Source organism: Nycticebus coucang, chromosome 11, assembly GCF_027406575.1.
Source record: "Nycticebus coucang isolate mNycCou1 chromosome 11, mNycCou1.pri, whole genome shotgun sequence".
NCBI lineage: Eukaryota > Metazoa > Chordata > Mammalia > Primates > Lorisidae > Nycticebus > Nycticebus coucang.
The window spans coordinates 99,357,927-99,375,514 of record NC_069790.1 but is presented as its reverse complement, the minus strand read 5'-3'; the positions used below and the strand labels follow the sequence as shown (position 1 = coordinate 99,375,514).

Here is a 17,588-nt window from a genome sequence, read left to right as displayed (position 1 = left end):
CCACCCACCCTGAAAGAGCAAGAGAAAGTTTCTGAAAAAAGGCGCTGGACCCAAGGAAGAGGCATGAATAAGAAAGCAAAGAAGGGGGATGACTGCTCTGCTGCGTGGAGAGCATAAGTCTACCAAGAGATGGGAGAGACAAAACACAGTAATATATAAGAGGAACTGTGAGGTTTTTTTTTTTTTTTGTAGAGATAGAGTCTCACTTTATGGCCCTCGGTAGAGTGCCAGGCGTCACACAGCTCACAGCAACCTCCTACTCCTGGGCTTAGGTGATTCTCTTGCCTCAGCCTCCTGAGTAGCTGGGACTACAGGCGCCCGCCACAACGCCCGGCTGCAACATGGATACACATGAGCACATGGAAATTAAGCAGTCACTACATAAACAAGTAAGGTCCACAAAGGTGTAACAACAGATGAAGCAGGAGTCAGGTAGTCACAAGACAGAAGAACTGTGATAAGAGCAAGGTGAGTATGTAGGGGAGGTGTAGCCACAGCAAATCCTTCAAATTCCTCTGTGGTCTTGCAGGTGCTCACAATCAGAATCCATGCCTTACAGAACACGGATTCTTCTTGATGAACCTTTAGGGATGTCCTTCACTAGTTCTTTAATTAGTTTCAGATATTCTAGGGTTGAAAAATGATAAAATATGGCTAAAAGAAAGATCACCTTCTAATAGGAAAACTGGCAAAATCTGAGGAGACTAAGCATTTGATTTGGAATGCAGACATTTGAGTTTTAGTATTTGTCCCATTGCTAGTTCTGCAAATAGAGGCAAGTTATTGTATATCTCTGTTTCCTGGACTATAAAACTCAGATAATATTTTTCTCATAGTTTGTTGTAAGATTAAAATGAAATATTAGATATGAAAACACTTTTAAACTACAAAATACTATATAAAATTAAGGTTTTATCACTATTAAGATAGAAAGGTCTTTTGTTTGCTTTTAAGCTGAGCCCTCTTCAAAGAAAATAACACTTAAGAACAAACTGAATTTAAAGACTACTGGTGAGTGATGAGCTGTCAAGCATGTGTGAGGAGGTAAGAAAGGCCTTAGCCATCAAAGAGCCTTTAAAACCTCATGCGATGAGAGTTGACCATAAGATAGTCTCTTTTTCTCGGGTGGTGGCTGAGATAATCTGGAATAAGGTGTCTTTGTGCAAATAAATGAAACACGGCTGGACAGCCTGGACAGCAATTATTAGTAGCTCAGGGAGAGTTCCCAAGGGACATGGCAGTCAGGGAGAGCAGGTTTCCCTGGCTTCACCCACACTAGATATCCTTTAGCCTCTTGGAATTCCCTGTGGCTTGAACAATTCTCATCACTTTGATGCAGAGATACAAAACGTTGCTACTGTTCCTCCGTCCATGTATCTCCTCAACAGGGAAGGGACCTGCATAGACTGAAGGAATAAAAAGGGCTAAGAGTATATACCACAGCATGTACAGGACAATTTGAGGAAAAGAGAGAGGGTGTGGGAAGGAGCACAGATTTAGATTAACTTTAAACTGCTTAGACCAGGTTATCTTTTCAGACAGAATACAGCACATTTGGAGCTAAAACAAAGGGGACGAAAATCACCTTTTCTTTAACTTTTCTTTCCAGACATATGCCCCTTCATAAATACATACCAGTATTCATGACTGGGGCCACATATCCCTTGAAACAGAAATACATTTTCTTCAAATAGCTAGTTACTTGTAATGCTTTTATGTATTTTTGTTTTTTTTTTTCAAAAGCAGGGGGTAGGGGCAAGAGAGGAAATCCAGGACTGTGCCCTGGCCACTGCAGCCTGCAGAATGAGCTCCCCAGGGGGACATCCTCCCTTTTAATGCCAACAGGAAGAAGGGAAATAGGTCAGGACAGCAGTCTTGAGTTTTCAGCTGGGGCTGTCCAGCATGAGGACATCTTTTTCAGGCAGCAGCAAAGAGCAATTTCTGAGGTCTCAGAGAGGACATAGGGGTCGTTGCAAAGGCTCTGGAAATGATCACCAAATCCCCGTATATTATCTCTGTTCTCTGAGAACTGCACCTCCCACACCTGTGAAGAGAGTTAAACTGTGGCACTGATCTTTTAACAATACCTATGGCTGTTTCTCTAAAAGTTCAGGTTTCCCCAACACAGCAACAATCACAGTGCTGCACAGGCAGCAGCCTATCAGTGTGTGCTGGGAGCTGTCCTCTTGGAGGAAGGGGGACAAGATCTCCAATTACTGTTTTATTCAAAAGAAGGGCTTCAGAGGAAGAGAAGATGGCTTGGGATTGCTAGATCAGTATTTTAAACAGGAATACCAAGATAGGAAAGAATCACATAGCCAGGACCAAATAAAAAGTAGAGTGTGAAAACCTAGGAGTTTGCATTTTTAAGCCAAATTATCTACCCATTAGCTACTGCTATCTCTCATCACTACTTCTGAGAGGATGCTAGCAATGGGCACAATTCCCCATCTGGAAAATCAGACCAGATCTTCCTGTCCTTGACAGTGTGGCGGGGAACTGCCTTAAAGAGGCAGGTGTTTAGGGGGAGGGGTGCCGTCAAGCACATGCTATCCAATGGGACAGAGCACTCAGCTCACAGTTGGCAGCTATGGAAATAGATACAATAATCTCATGTAGTATGGTCCAGAAGTAGTCCAGCCTCAATGGCAGGGGACAAGAAGGCCAACTCGTACTTTTAGGTCACAACAAGCTATTTGAACCCAATTCAGCATACCCTGTACAGCAGCGGCCAGAAAATGTATCCTCTGTCACAACTACTCTGTTGTAGATGTGAAAGCACCATGGACAATACATGAAAGGAATAGCATGGCTGTGTTTCAATGAAACTTTATTTGTAAAAAAAAAAAAAAAATGGTAGTGGGTGAGATTTGCCCATTCCTGCTATATGCCAACTGAGGCAAGCTGGAAAGAAATGTTGAACTTATTGGATTTCCTTTGAGTAAAAGTAAGTGTTAAGTCCTTTGAGAATTGCTTGGCTGCTCTGGGCTTCAAGGTCACAAAGAGAATCAGGTAATGAGACTGTTTTTCCTGTCCTGAGGCTGGCAGCACCACCAGAATGCCCAGACCACTGACCTGGAACATTCTTCCCAGACTTCCAACCCACAGAAAAGAAAACAAAACCCAATAGCAATCAACAGATGAGGATAAGCAACATGTGAAGTGATGGAGAAAGAGAAGAAATGCAGTGGAAGAGGGGCAGGAGAGTGAGTCAGGAAAATGGAGCTTAGTGGGGCCAGAAATGTCAGTAGCTCTGTGCTGAGTAGTGTCACTGTAAAGCAAATATAAGGAAAGCAGTGTTATGAGGAACTGAGTCCCTGGGGGCCACCTGAAACTGCAGAGAAAAGGCCTGTCTTAACACTTGCAGGCTCCACATGGGGACATGGGATGTAAAGACTACAATTTTCTCTTCACTCTAAACAGAGGAAGAGACAGGCAGGGATTCCTGCACTGCTCACCAAAGGACAGCACAATGCAGTTAATAAAACATGGTATCACTCTTTTCAGCACCAGTGACCATTACACAGTCCTGCTCTCACTCTAGATCCTCCTCAAATCAGCTTACAGTTTTCAAGAGGGGAGTCAAACTCCACAGGCCTCTGGGGTCACACAGAGGGGGCCCAGGAAGCACTCTGACATCACTAAAGCTGTGTGCTTCTATGCTATGATAATACAGATGTATCGTAACTGGGGAAAAGTATGCAGGGGACAGAGAAATCCTAGAGGAAAATAAGCTAAGAGGAACACAAATTTTAAAATTTAAATGGAAAGGATGGGGCAGGGCCAAGGACTCAATCATATCTTCAACATATCTGGCTATCTGAACTAAGTCTGATTATCAAGAGAAAGACACAAGGTATAAAAAAATAGTAACAGTTTAATGGTGGCCATTCCAGCAGCAGCTCAGCTCCAGAAGAATTCCAGGAGTGCACTGTGGCCCAGAGGCTGCCCTGAAGGTAAGAGCTTCATGCGGTGGGATGGGCCCATACCCAGGCATGCATGCAATTTCTGGGTACTTTCACTAAGGGCAGGAAAGACTCTGCTTGAAGAAGTACCAACGCAGCAGGCTGTTCTCCTTTGACAGATCTTATGGGGGAGGGGAGGGAGTAGGGCAAAGAGAAATGTTTCCCAAGACAATTCATGAAATAAAAGTGAAGGTACTACCCAGGTAAAAGTAAATGAATAAACCTGTAACAAAACAAACACTTCTCTTTATTCCTATGGTGTTCAGAAAACAGTTTTCATATATTACATGAAGGGAAATGTCCAGGAGAAATTGGCTACAACTGGTTCCTTTAGTCAAAATCTTTAATTATTCCTAGTTTAGGATATACTCATATTTCCTATGGCTAAGAGCTTTTAAAATAGCCAGCCCAAGTAATCATATAAGAAGCTATGAATATGCAGAAAGGTTCTTTCTTGAGAGACACTCAATATATGCATATGAAAGACAGGGTCACTATAATCAAGAAAAATCAGCTTTGCATTAGACTAAGGATATGCAAACTCAAACACATGCCAAGGCCATCAAAGAAGGTAGGGGAAAAGCTTGATCCTTTCCAACAAATGTTATCAAATATAGATTAAGGTAAGGTCTCCATAACCATTATAAAAGAGCTGGCTATTGCTCCTGTTAGCAGTCAGTATTCTCTTTGACCCCCTGTACTTTTGGATACCACCAGGAGGCCAGAAACAAGATCAGAAAACTGGCTGGGAAAACAAGAGTTAAAAAAAGAAAGGGAAAGAAACTTTAGGAGATGTGAAGCAGGAGATGACTATGGTGAGAAATTTGATTCAGATGTTAAGTGGTGAGAACACCACCAGCAAATATCCTAGGTAACCAATGAAAAGATATCCTGCCTCTATCCAAAGCATAACAACAAAACCACACAAAAGTCTTGTGCTGCATCTTCTGTAATGTCTGTAAGGTATAAATCTGAGTGGACTCACCTGCTTGTTACTTCGCAGTTCATTATCCAAAGACCTCGGTCAGAGGGAAAGGCTACAACATTTGCCTTGTTCACCTGATTACTGGGGCCACTCCCCAAACTGCAATAGGTACTGATGGACAACTGAGTGTTTAGATTCTTGAAATACTTCTCTATCAGGGGCTATCATTAACTGATAAAAATTCAGGCTACAAAACAAGAGGGAGGGTGGCACAGTCCGTGTCAATATGAGGATTTCTACTCACAAGCATCTTCACAAAAACAAGAGAGGGCAACGTGAATCTGATGATTCAATTGAGCCTGCAACACCCCAACTATTGTTAGATGGCTAACAAAGCAGATGTAATACCCAGGTCTTCCCAGTTGATGTTTGGGAAATGGAACTGAGAATTCAGGATTTGTTTTGCAGCACTACTTTCTTTCACAAAATGAGAAGGCAAGTGCTAGAGAAATCCCAAAGAGGTGACAAATGACAGGAATAATATTGCTTAGTTAGAAGTCAAAGCTGTGGTTCTCTGCAGGTCAGGGTAGTCCAAGATAAGCATCTTGGGATGGCTTGTTCTCCTTTACCTCTCACATCTGCCTATCACATGTACTTGCTAGTGATTCAAATCAAAATGAGATGCTAAAGGTTATAAACAGGTAGTTGTGTCACTGAACATTGTAAAGAACTCCATGTGCCTGCTCTTAAGGATGTGCAAAGACCCATGAGAGAGATAACCTCTGGGACCTCATATTGTAGCTCTGTGCACACTATCATACTGCATGAAAGCTGGAGGGACTCTATAGATTTGATTGTAAAAGAAATGAGGACAAAGACAGATCACCAACCCTAAGCCCAGCACACTCCCCCACTGTTTCTGTGGAGCCCACCTAGCAGGATGAATGGCTGGCATACTCCAGGAAAGAAGATGGATCTGTTGATGATGCTTCAGCAAAATGAGCAGGTAGAAGGGCACCACAGCAGCTGAGAGCCTAAATCCTGCCTGCAAGAGCCAGCCCAACAGGCAGCAACAGAAATACAATTAAATTAAGTCAGAAAACCCGCTACAGAAAAAGCAATTACTCAAAGATACAAATAAATGTTCAAAGAAAATTGGCCCCTGATAGGGTTAGTCAAGCTTCTAAATCCAGCTAGAGGCAGGCAGCTTGGGCTAATTCACCAAGGAGGAGGAATGCAAAGGTTCTGCATTAGGATCCCAGCTAGGCTAGCCTGGAGTTTACCACACATCCCAGACCACCAGTGGACAGGAACAATTTGGGAGTAGATGGCCAAGGATGCAGGGCTCAAAGAAATAAGATTTGGGCAGACACAGAATGAATCATAGATGTACAAGGGTAAGCAATGGAAAAAGCAACAGACTGACCTCTGACATGGTAGAAAAGCATCAGACCAAGGCGCTTTTTTTCTCACCCTTCTCCATACAAGAATCAATAGGAAGATGTCCTACCTCTCGTTGAAGAACCAGTTCCTTGGTAAAAAGCATAGCTTCTTCACTGAAGGGTTCTCCTTCTTGCACCAAGCCTGGGAGGTTTCGGGCTCCTCTAGGGCATTCAATGCCTGTGTCAGCAGAAAAAGAGAATTTGTGATGAAAAGGGACCCACGAGGCCTGCTGTCCAGCAAGGACAGTCTCCTGACACCTCCAAAGAAGCAGGTGTTATATGTAACTTCCATCCAATCTGAGACTAAGGTAGAGTCAGTGAGAGAAGGAGGAGGGGTTTTGTTCCCCCAGGTAGAAAAAACCAACACTGGCACATCAGCAGCAATGAAGAGGGACTCTCAGCCACTGCACCTGGGAATTATCAAGGACACCTGTGGAAAAGGAATGTTCCACGTAAGATGAGCAGAAAACTCCTCTTCCCTAAGAGGAGTCCTCAGCTTGTATAGCTCATACCTTACAGTCCCCTAGTCGCACAGCTTTGGCTATCATGGAAATGCTCTCACCTAAATGTAACTGATGTCCTGTTCTGTCTCCTGAGAGCCCCTAGCTGACTCCTAGACATTTTCTTCTTACTATCTGACCTTCACATCACATTCAGAAGGGTTAATTCAGTGCCCTTTTCTTCTTCAAATAAGCTTCCCCACTCTGTCCTCTGGTTATATTTTGAACAACAGTGCTATCAGTTTTTCATTCAGAATGAAAAATAGAATACTGATGAAGTATGAGGGGTCTGGAGCCAGAAAGACCTAGACTGACATCTTAACTTAATAACTTACTAGCTTTGTGACCTTGGCCAAAAAACTGAACAAAGTTCAGTAAACAATACAGTATCTGTAAAACAGATAATATACCTATGTCTTCAGGTGTATTTGGGCAGACACAGAATGGATCATAGATGTGTAAGGGTAAGCAATGGAAAAAGGAAAAATAATACAATATCTAAAAAACAGATAATATACCTATGTCTTCAGGTTGCTATGTAAATTAGGAGAGATTATGAACGATGTCTGCACATGGAAAGGTTTACTATATTTTGGCTATTATTAACATAATCTTTATCACTCTTAGCAATTTCCACACTCAAAGTCTTCTTGAATCCTATCCTTCATACTTCATTATATTCAATAGTACTCTGTGCTAAAGCACACACAGGCCAACTTAGGCTGCCTTTTCTTTCTTTGAGTCAATCATTCATTTTGCGAATATATTTATCGCTACCAGTGATCAAATGTGACAGATCATGAAATATATGTTGCATTTTTATATGAATGAAGACTTATAAATATTTCAAAGAAATTCATACTGCAGGTATAATTATGAGACAAAAAGCTGAGCTGGGCTAGAGACATATAAAAATGTATGATGAAAATTCAGGGGGAGGAAGCATTTAAGTGTCCATGTCTCTGAATCAGGAGTGGTCTCTCCTGCTGCAGTAAGGCAGAACTGGGAGGTGCTACTCTTATTTACAAGGGAAGATATAAGAGATCTGGCACAAGAAGACCACAGTTGGGGCTTTTTGGTGATTGCAAACACCTAGGTGGGCCTCAGGAAGATGAGGTTCCACCATTGGTTGGATAGAAGGTACATCTCCTTTTGTATGAATAAAAAAATAAAAAAGGAGGTTGCTATTGTTTCTGGCCAGGGCTTAGATTCAAGATGACAAAGCTCAGAAGGAAGGGAACGGCCTATATTCTGGGCTTTCACAAGATGAAGAACAGAGCTGTCTCCCTGAGCCTCAAAGTCTCACAAATGGAAGATACCATTATGAAATAAAATGCTAGGCCAGGAGAGAGACAGCAGTAGGAGAGCAGCCTGAGCTGGCAGCAGGAACCGTTCTCCCACCCTTGCAAAGATGGGACAGATGAAGGCCTTTCCCAAGTGTCACATGGGTAAGAAGATCACCAGGGCTGCCTAGCACTTCAGTGCCAGGCTGCAGGGGAGGAGTGGAACTTATTTTTGTAAAAGACAGCAGTAAACTCATGAGCCAAAGAGCTTGAGATTAACCCTGCAGGGAGAGATAAGGCTAGAGAAAAAAGGAATAAAGGATAGACCATGTTTTCTACAACGTCAACAACCAACAACATTTTTCATTTTGTATCTCCAAACCAAGCAAGAACAGAATTGTCAGAGAGAAAAATAAACAATTTTACTGAACTATCTTGCTACATAACCATAGAAAAGGTGTTGTGACACAAAAAGAATAATGCTAAAACAAGTGTTCACTTTGTTTCTGACTATTAGCAGCCATTTGGGAGGGATAGGACTGGCGTGCTGCTGTGTGAGGCTGCTATAAACTGGGGACCAAGTACTAGGGTGTAGTTTGGGTAATCCACTGGGCAGCAGGAACTAGGGTGAAATTTTTTTCCCTATGAAGGCTCAAAAGATTGCTGAGTCTCAATGTTTGAGTATTTACTCCTTTGTCACTCACTTGGTAATTTGAAAGCTCCAGAGGGTGGTAAAGATTCAGAGATCCAGCAGCCATCAGAATCCTGGAGACCACCAAGTGATTAAATCAAGAAAATGTGGCTCAATAAGTCCAAGGAGTTAAGCAAGTCAAGCAAATATATTCAAAACATTTTTCATGACAGTCCTTTGGGCCTGTGGAAACCAAAGACCAACCACTCTAGGTAGAGGAAACAAGTAAGGGCCTTTGTTACACTGTGTCTACTTCCCAGCAGCTGAGCTCCAGTACAACAGAGGGGAATCTGAAGTTGGCTGTTTCTGTGCCCTTTTAAAGTGGAAATAAGTAAACATCTATTCTTGTCAGGCAGGTAGGTAAGAAAAAAAAAGAAAGAAATTTCTCTTTTACCTGTGTCCTCTAAAGTAACTCCTCTTAAGGAACAAGGGATCCCTATTCAAGTAACCAAAACAGGGATCAGAAACATGGAGTAGGCAGGCAGAGGCAGACTATTACCAGACCAAGCTGCAAAGTCAGAGCCAGGACAGCAGGAAGGATTTCATGACAACTGAATGTCTGAGAGTTAGAAATTTGCTGAGTCAAGCTATGTATGCAGATAAAGGATAATGTAGATGAATGTTTTTCAAAGTTTTTCTTGGAGGTGGGGAGACAAAGTTTAACTCCATTGCCCTGTGTAGATTGCTGTGGAGTCATCACAGCTTACAGGAACCTCCAACTCTTGGTTTCAATTAATCCTCCTGCCTCAGCCTCCTGAGTACTCAAGACTATAAGCACCTGCTACCAGTTTTCCTATTTGTAGTAGAGATGGGATCTTGTTCTTCCTTAGGGTGGTCTCACACTCCTGAGCTCAAGGGATCCTCCCACCTCGGCCTCCCAGAGTGCTAGGATTACAGGTGTGAGCCACCATGCCCGGCCTTACATTTTTCCCCCTTATATCCACATACACAGATGTATGGGCACGGACACCTATATATAACAAAGTTTCCACAAACAAATGGTTAATCTTAACTATATGTATTATACTAATAGTTTCTCTCTGGTACATTTCATTAAAGAAAAAAATAAGATGGCCATTAACACTGAGTTGATTTAAGACTTCTAGTGGGACACAAGACCCAGCTTGAAAAACCTTGGGATACATTGAGGTGTGAAGACAGAAGGCTGGAAGGATGGTGCAGGTCCTGATGGTCTTCTTAGAGAGTGCAAAAGCTGTTTTTCTAATAGAGGGTTTTTCCAGACTTGCTTTTGTGTCCTAAGGGATAACGAAACAGGGCAAAAATGTTCTTTCTACTGGGAGAGAAGTCAAATGTTAACATCTTGAAGCCAGAAAGTGACTTGTTATTGCCGAAAACCAGGTGAAGACACATGCTTGGCAGCAAGAAGAGTTCTGGTGTGCCCTCCTCTCTCTCTCTCTCTCTCTCTCTCTCTCTCTTCCTCCTCTCTCTCTCTCTCTCTCTCTCTCTCAGCTCAGGCAGCAGGTCAACCCAGCCCATGCTGAACCTTCACTCAAACAGTGCCTGTATTGCTGCACTGGTGTCCCTGCTGTGCTGCTTTCTTACCTATAAAATGGACTTTAAAAGAAAAAAAAAAAAGAAGAGTTAAAGAAAGTAGATAAAGGGAAAGAAAGTTGGGTTCTAAGAAGGCAACCCTTGCTGAGCTGGGCAGGCTGACAAGCAGCACTGGAGAGCTCCCAAGCTATGGGGGGACTCAAGACTGTAAATATAGAGTATCACCAGAGTTGCAGACGTTCTCCCCAGCCAGTACGGAAGTGCCCATAGTTCTGGATTCTGCATATCACCACTAATAAGCCACATCTTTTCTGGTAATGTATCAGTACAGTGCTGCCTGTTGCTAAGGAGGTATTAACTTAGCTGTGCTTCAAATGTCACAGGTGCAAGCTAAGTGCCAAGTTTACCTCTGACACAAACATTGAAGAAACAAAACTACTTTGTTTTAATTAAAAAGAAAAATAAATCACACTACACCTAAAAAAGAACTCAATCATTTTTGAACATTTTCCTTCCCTATTATGAGGTATTCCAGAACAAAGAGAGACACCCCACCCCCTGTGGGCTTTCACAGCTGACTGCCACAAAGGCAGGCTAGACACATGCTCGCCCTCACACTTCATGTGGCCCACTGACCTCTTATAACTGCCCGCCCATGTGCCTACTGGTAAAAGCTCAGTATTTTTCACACCTTTTCTAGACAATCTGAGATATAAATGGTTGACCAAGGATCACTTAAAACAAAACAAAAATAAATGAAATTAAATTTTATAAAGAGGATTTTGCCTGACTTTGGTTTAGGAAGACAAAGTTTATTACTAGCCATCAGCACATCATAGTTCTGGTTTCTGCTGTGCCACTGATAGAGTATTAAACGTCTCTAGACCTCATGGTCTCTGCCTATAAAATGAAGGATCTGCAAAATCTCACCTGGACATAGAATCTTACAATTTTGGCTACTTTGCCTACTTGCTGTAGCATTGGAGGCCTGTTCACTTGTCTGTGGTGAATGTATCCTGCTCTGTAAGCCTACATCTTGCTCTTCCTCTGTAAACCTCTCTTTCTCTTCCTCAATAAACTTTGTTCCCTGCTTGCCTTAAAAAAAAAGATCTTACAATTTTGGTCATGCACTTTTGAGATTTCTCACTCCAGGCTTGACTCATATAGTATAGGGTGCCTCTCTTCAAACTTAAAATGCTGGGCTCTCGAGCAATCATTCTATTAAAAAAAAATTATACACTTAGAGACATTGACTAGGTCAATTAACACAAACACTTTGGTCAGTTAGCTTTGGAACAAGAAGTGCAAATTCTTGTTAATGACAAGATAATGGCTATAAAAAGAGATTCTATTGATGGCTATGTTAGAGTTATGTATTGCTCTGATATTTTACACTCTATGTTGAGTTTTATGATGACTAAGCCTTAGGACTCAAAGTGTGTTCACTTTTCCCTTTATTGGGCAGTGGAAACTAAAGGGAAGTGTGGCAAATCTTGCCTTGACTAGAAGTACATGACAGTTTCCCAATAGTACTTAGTCTAGCAACAAAAGACCAAGCATTTAGCTGATGGAAACAAAACTCTAGTGGAAACAAAAACCAATCTGAAGGATTAGTCAACAATGCTTACTGTATGTTCACTGTGTTCCCACCAATGCATCAGACATCACAGAGAGAAGGGCACAGGAGGCATGCAGAATCTGCCTTTGGCCCACTTACGTTTTTTTTTTTTTTTTTGGAAACCCTGGGTAGAGTGCCATGTTGTCACCATAGCTCACAATAACCTCAATCTCTTGGGCTCAGGTGGTCCTCTTGCCTCAGCCTCACAAATAGCTGGGACTACAGGTCCCCAGGACTACACTGAGCTAGTGCTTTAATTTTTTTATTTTTACCGTTAGTAGAGATGGGGTCTCATTCTTGCTCAGGCTTGTCCTGAACTCCTGAACTAAAGCAATCTATGTGTCTCAGCTTCCCAGAGTGCCAGGATTACAGGCATGAGCCATTGTGCTGGGCCTCCACTTAGGATTCTTAAAAACACCATAGTTTACCTAGAAGACTTTCTGTTCCTTTGTCTAATTAATACTGGCCAGTGCCTACTCTGGGCTAGGCATTGTGTGGGAAGGTGAGAATTCAATGATGAAAAAGAAAGACTTTGTATTCATGAAGCTTAATTACCAGCTAAAAAAGGTTATTTTTTTCCTACTATGGTATAAGGTATTAACTGGTGACTGACCATGCCATTTGGCCTATAGGTTGCACAGTGTTAGGAAATAAGACGTGATAGATGTAGTAGATTATGTAGGGCAGACGCGTGTGTCTCTGGGAGATTGCTAGCAGAATGTAGTGGAAAAGCCAATGAGTGGGCACGCCACGACACATTCCTTGCTAAGGAGACAACCTCCAGCAGCTATGTTTTGCAGCACTTGACCCTGGCCTCTGTTCTCTCCTCTCATCACAGCTGAAGATGGGAAGTCAGAGCAGAAGGTGGGGAATGGCAGCAAGGGGAGGGAGGGGTGCTGCTGCATCAGAGTCGAGGGTAGCAAATCTGCAGTCAGGCCAGCAGCGGGGAAAAATTCTGTTCAAAGAGAAGAGCATCAGGTGAGCTAACAAGGGGCTCTTTTTGAAATGTGAACTGGGCAGTACGCAAAACATTGGGAGTCAAAGGGAAGAGGCAATGAGCAGAGAGACCTACCTGGCATTAACACTGGAGATCTACAGCAAGGTCCCTAGAGCAATCTCAGACCCATAATCACCCTCTTGTTCCAGGTTCTGCAAGCAAGAATGACCCTAGCAAGAATCCTGTTCTGCAAGCAAGGTGACCCTAGCAAGAATCCTGTTAGATTTTCATTGATATTCTCTGCTCTCTCTTCTTGTTGCCAACATGGGCTATGGGCCTGTCTGCGAGAATTTCCTATTTTCAACCAAAATAAAACTAAAGCTAAAATAGAAATTGTTTCTTAGGTTAGGCACTGTGTCATGCTCAAGATTTTATTCTTTCTAGCACCCAATACAAAGACTAGCACACAGATCCTCGATAAATGTTGAATGAATATTAGTGAAAACCAGTTCTGGAAAAAAGTAAACACACAGAGAGAAATGGTTAATGAGCTGTGAGGATTGCAGACCTTAAATCAGGTCTAGTCTGACACATTTGGAGAACAGAAGTGTTTAGGCAAATACCAGGACAGGGCTCTGCAGAATCCCTAACTATATACATTCCATTTCCCATGGTTATATAATACCTCAAGGTTGAAAAAATATGGCACAGCTACACCCATTTACCCCACTGGTCCTTAAGTGGGCACCTGGGGAGAATATGGTTTAAATACAGAGATAAAGTGGTCAACACTGACCAGCAATGCCAGAGACACCTGAAGCTGGAGCACAGCAGAGATGTTTAGCTTCCGGTACAACAAAGGAGAATAATAATTCTCACTCATGACCTATGTTCAGTTCTAGGAAGCTGTGTGGCCACATGGAAATGGAGAAAACTGGAGCACACATAAAGAGAACAAGAGAAAATGACTCAGGGGCGTGGAGGCCTGCCTTTAAAGGGAAGATAAAAGGTGCTAAATATGTACAGCTCTGCTAAGCGGTGACTAAGAGGGTGACACGATAACAATCTGCAAATATTTGAAAGGTGTAAACACAAGAGAGGAGGGAGTATGCTTAGCCTGGAAACAGGGGGTATAATTATTAGGGGAAAGAAAATCTGGACAAAATGTTGAAAAAACTTAGTGTGAGGATGACTACTGGGATATAAATAAGTTTCCCAATGGAAATGAAAATGTTATTTGGTCCTAAAGCTGAAACATGGTTGCTAAGTCCACCCCTCTGCTTATACTGAAGCAGTCCAGACCAGTAAAATGCAATTTTATTTTCTATATTTAGATAAAGACCTCTTTGATAATATTCAAATCTAAATACCCCTGCTTTAAATACCGCTTCCTGAAATTTTAATACAATTTTTGTTGATCAAGCCACAGAGACAAAAATGGCAGTTTTGGTGGGCTAGCCGAAAAAGTGGGCTGGGTGTACAGACACAGCTAGGAAGGGTCAGGAGTCTAGATCTAGATTGTGCTATTTAGCTTTCATCTTCCTCCCTAGTCTGCAAGACCCCAGCCAGGAATGCTGTAAAAATAATCCCAATAGGAAATGATGTCTCCCTTCTTTCTACATACTGTACACAGTCCCTCAGAGTAACTGTCAAGGACAAGGCAAGGCACAAAAAGAACACCAAAATAAGCTTCCTGTCACACTGACTGCACTCCTATACCTTTGCCGGAGTTCCTGCTGCTGCAGCTACTCAATTTATGATGCACAGGCTCTTTGCAGTTTTTCATACCCCCAATTCAATTAGTTCCACTTCTCCTGCCACCCTTTCCCCACCAAAAAAACCCTTGAAATACACCGCCTCCCCCCCCCAATTTTGAAAAGCCCCACTACACATAAGAGAATAAAGCACTTACACTCTTTATATAGGCTAAGAAAAGCAACACTTTTTAAGCCTGTTCAGGCCAATTTAAAAATCTCTTGGCAGAATAGGTACAGTGGCTCACACCTGTATCCTAGCACTCTGGGAGGCCAATGTAGAAGAAGCACTTGAGATCAGCCTGAGCAAGACCCCAGCTCTACAAATATAGAAAAATTAGCCGCACCTCTAATCCCAGCTACTCAGGAGACTGAGATAGAACGGCTTGAGCTCAGGAGTTTGAGGTTGTAGTGAGCTATGATAAGGTCACTATGCTCTTCCCCAGGTAAGAGAGAAAGATCCTGCCTTTAAAAAAAATAAAAGTCCTATGGTGATAACAACATATAGACAGCTATTTCTTCTATAAGCATCAAGAATACAATCAAGAACTCTGTTACTTTTTTCTTTTTTTTTTTAAGAGATAGTGGTCTTGCTCTATCATCCAGGCTGGACTACAGTAGCATATCTAGCTCACTGTAGCCTTGAACTCCTGGGCTCAAGCAGGAGTCCTTCTGCCTTGGCCACCTGAGTAGCTGGCACTACAGGCATATGCTACAACACCTGGCTAAATTTTCTTAGTTTTGGCAGACAGGGGTCTTGCTATGTTGTCCAAGCTGGTCTTGTACTCCTGGTCTCAAGCAATCTTTCTGCCTCAGCCTCCCAAAGTGCTAGGATTTCAGGCATAAGCCCCTTGCCCCTGGCCCCAAATCAAGAACTCTTAACTATCAACCATGAAAGGCAAAGGCAGACAAACCATCTGCCTAATTTTAACAAAGCCAAATCATTTCACATCAGCTGGTTGTCAAAGGGGTAACATCTCACACACTGAAAACTTGCTCTCAGTTCTTGCTCATAAGATTTAAGGCAGAAAGAATTTTGAGGTCTCAAGCTGCAAATGCTGTCAATGAATCAGTTAATAATTGAAAACTACAAGCCATCTTACATAGGGCCTACATTTTTATGTTCTTAAAATGGCCCAAAGAGAAAGGCAAATGGTAGACCAGTTGGTTCCTAAGAGTTCTACATGGTATGAGGCTTCAATTTATATTAAAAGCTTCAGAAGTAAAATAAGGATTTTGCATTGTCTCAAATTCTTTATTCTCTCCCTTGTTCTTTAAACCTCTACTTTGTTACCTCAGGGGAGGTAGCACCTTGTGGGCCAATTTTGGAACATGTCACTGCTAAAGCTCTTTCGATAATCAGAAAAAAGGGATAAAAGAAGAATGAAGGGATCCTAATTAAAGGGATGAAACACCTCAGGTAATTGCAGTCAGGGGAGTCAGAACTGGGCAGAAACTGAGACTGAGCTGTTTTTAGTAGCTTCAATGGCTTCAATTTTTCATAGCTTCAATTTTTTAGGATAGACTTTTATGAGGTTGTTCTGATTTTGTAATGTCTGATATAGCTGTTGAAAGATCAGGAACTGAACTTAATTGGAAATAGAAACAATAAGACCAAGTCTTCACCATGGAAGAGAAACTCAGCTCCCTTTGAAGGAAGGAAGGGAATAGAGGGAGGCATCTACAGAAAGGAAGTACAGTGCTTGGCTGTGAAACACGCTTTAAGTGTTTCTGATTTAAGTCATAATAGTTGTTAGCTTGTAAGTAGTAGATCCTGCAGAACAGTAGATTCTGCAATTATTTAAGTCTGCTCTATACCCCAGTATCTAGCAAACAGTAGATGCTCAATAATTGTTTGCTACATTAATGCCAGAGAGGAGAAAAATCTAGCAAAACCAGATATACCAAACCCGTCATAACAATCTTTCCTGAGTTCCATATGCATGTAAGTTAACACAGGGAGAGTTGATGAGGAATTCTAGTACTGCTTATTTCCAAGACTTTAAAGCATGTATTAAATGTGCTATCACTGACCACAGTCAGTGGAAGAGACAAGGAAGGGATGGTTTAGAGGCCTTATACTGGATTTCTTGCTCTCAATCTAGCTGGGCAGTGTGAAAAACCGGCTTTACCAAATTTGATTTACTGTTAGCTTCAGACACCATAGCATCACTCCCAAATGGGAGAAAAGCTTTTTTAAATGGAGCTGGTACAGCAGATAACAATCAGGCCAGCATGGGAACAACCTTTTATAATTTTCCTTATTGCAGAGTAAGATCTGAAAACAATTTTTAAAGGGAGGAAAAACTCCCACTGATTAATGCGGCCTTTCCGTTCCTGTGGCATCCCAAGAGCAGGCTGTAAACAATCCTGCCAGGCTGGTTTCTGGGGCTATGCTTGGGAAGGGGACTGGAGATAGCAGGCTGTCTGCTTCCCCATACACATGTTCATTGCTGCGTTTGCTATAAGTAGCAGCCGCACTAACATCAACTAATAGGAGAATAGAACATTCTTCCTCTGGGTTTCTCTTCGTAATCGCTAACAAAACAATAATCTCATACCTTCATTAACAAACTCACAGAAAACAAAGCATTTGAGGTCAAAAGCCAGAGCCACATGGTCTTTGAATGAACAGAAAACTCCTACATGGCTCAAGTGTTTATGTAACAAAGTGGCACTGTGGAGACAGAACCCAGCAAGCACAAACGTTATGTCTGAGCAAGGTGGGAGTGTTGGTTTCTATGAGAACCTCAACTTTTGCTTTTTCGGACTTATTTTAAATATAGAACTTTATCTTTAAATCAAATAAAACTTAGATACCCTCCCCCCTTTTCATTTTCTGACCAAACATTTCCTAATCTTGGTCTTTTTTCTTTCTTATTAATGGATAAAGAGAAAAATTTCAATCTACAGTCTAGGCTGGTAGAGATTAGCTAAAGGTGGGGAGAAAGCCATTGGAAA

General features: G+C 42.0%; 1 protein-coding gene across 1 annotated transcript in view; it reads right to left on the bottom strand.

The window, feature by feature from the left end:
- The window catches only part of SND1 (staphylococcal nuclease and tudor domain containing 1), a 486,203-nt gene that overhangs the window by 105,985 nt on the left and 362,630 nt on the right, over positions 1 to 17,588 (bottom strand). The window contains exon 16 of the mRNA XM_053553506.1: positions 6,401 to 6,510. Coding sequence (XP_053409481.1) covers positions 6,401 to 6,510 — 110 coding nt within the window. The remainder of the gene's footprint in view (positions 1 to 6,400; positions 6,511 to 17,588) is intronic.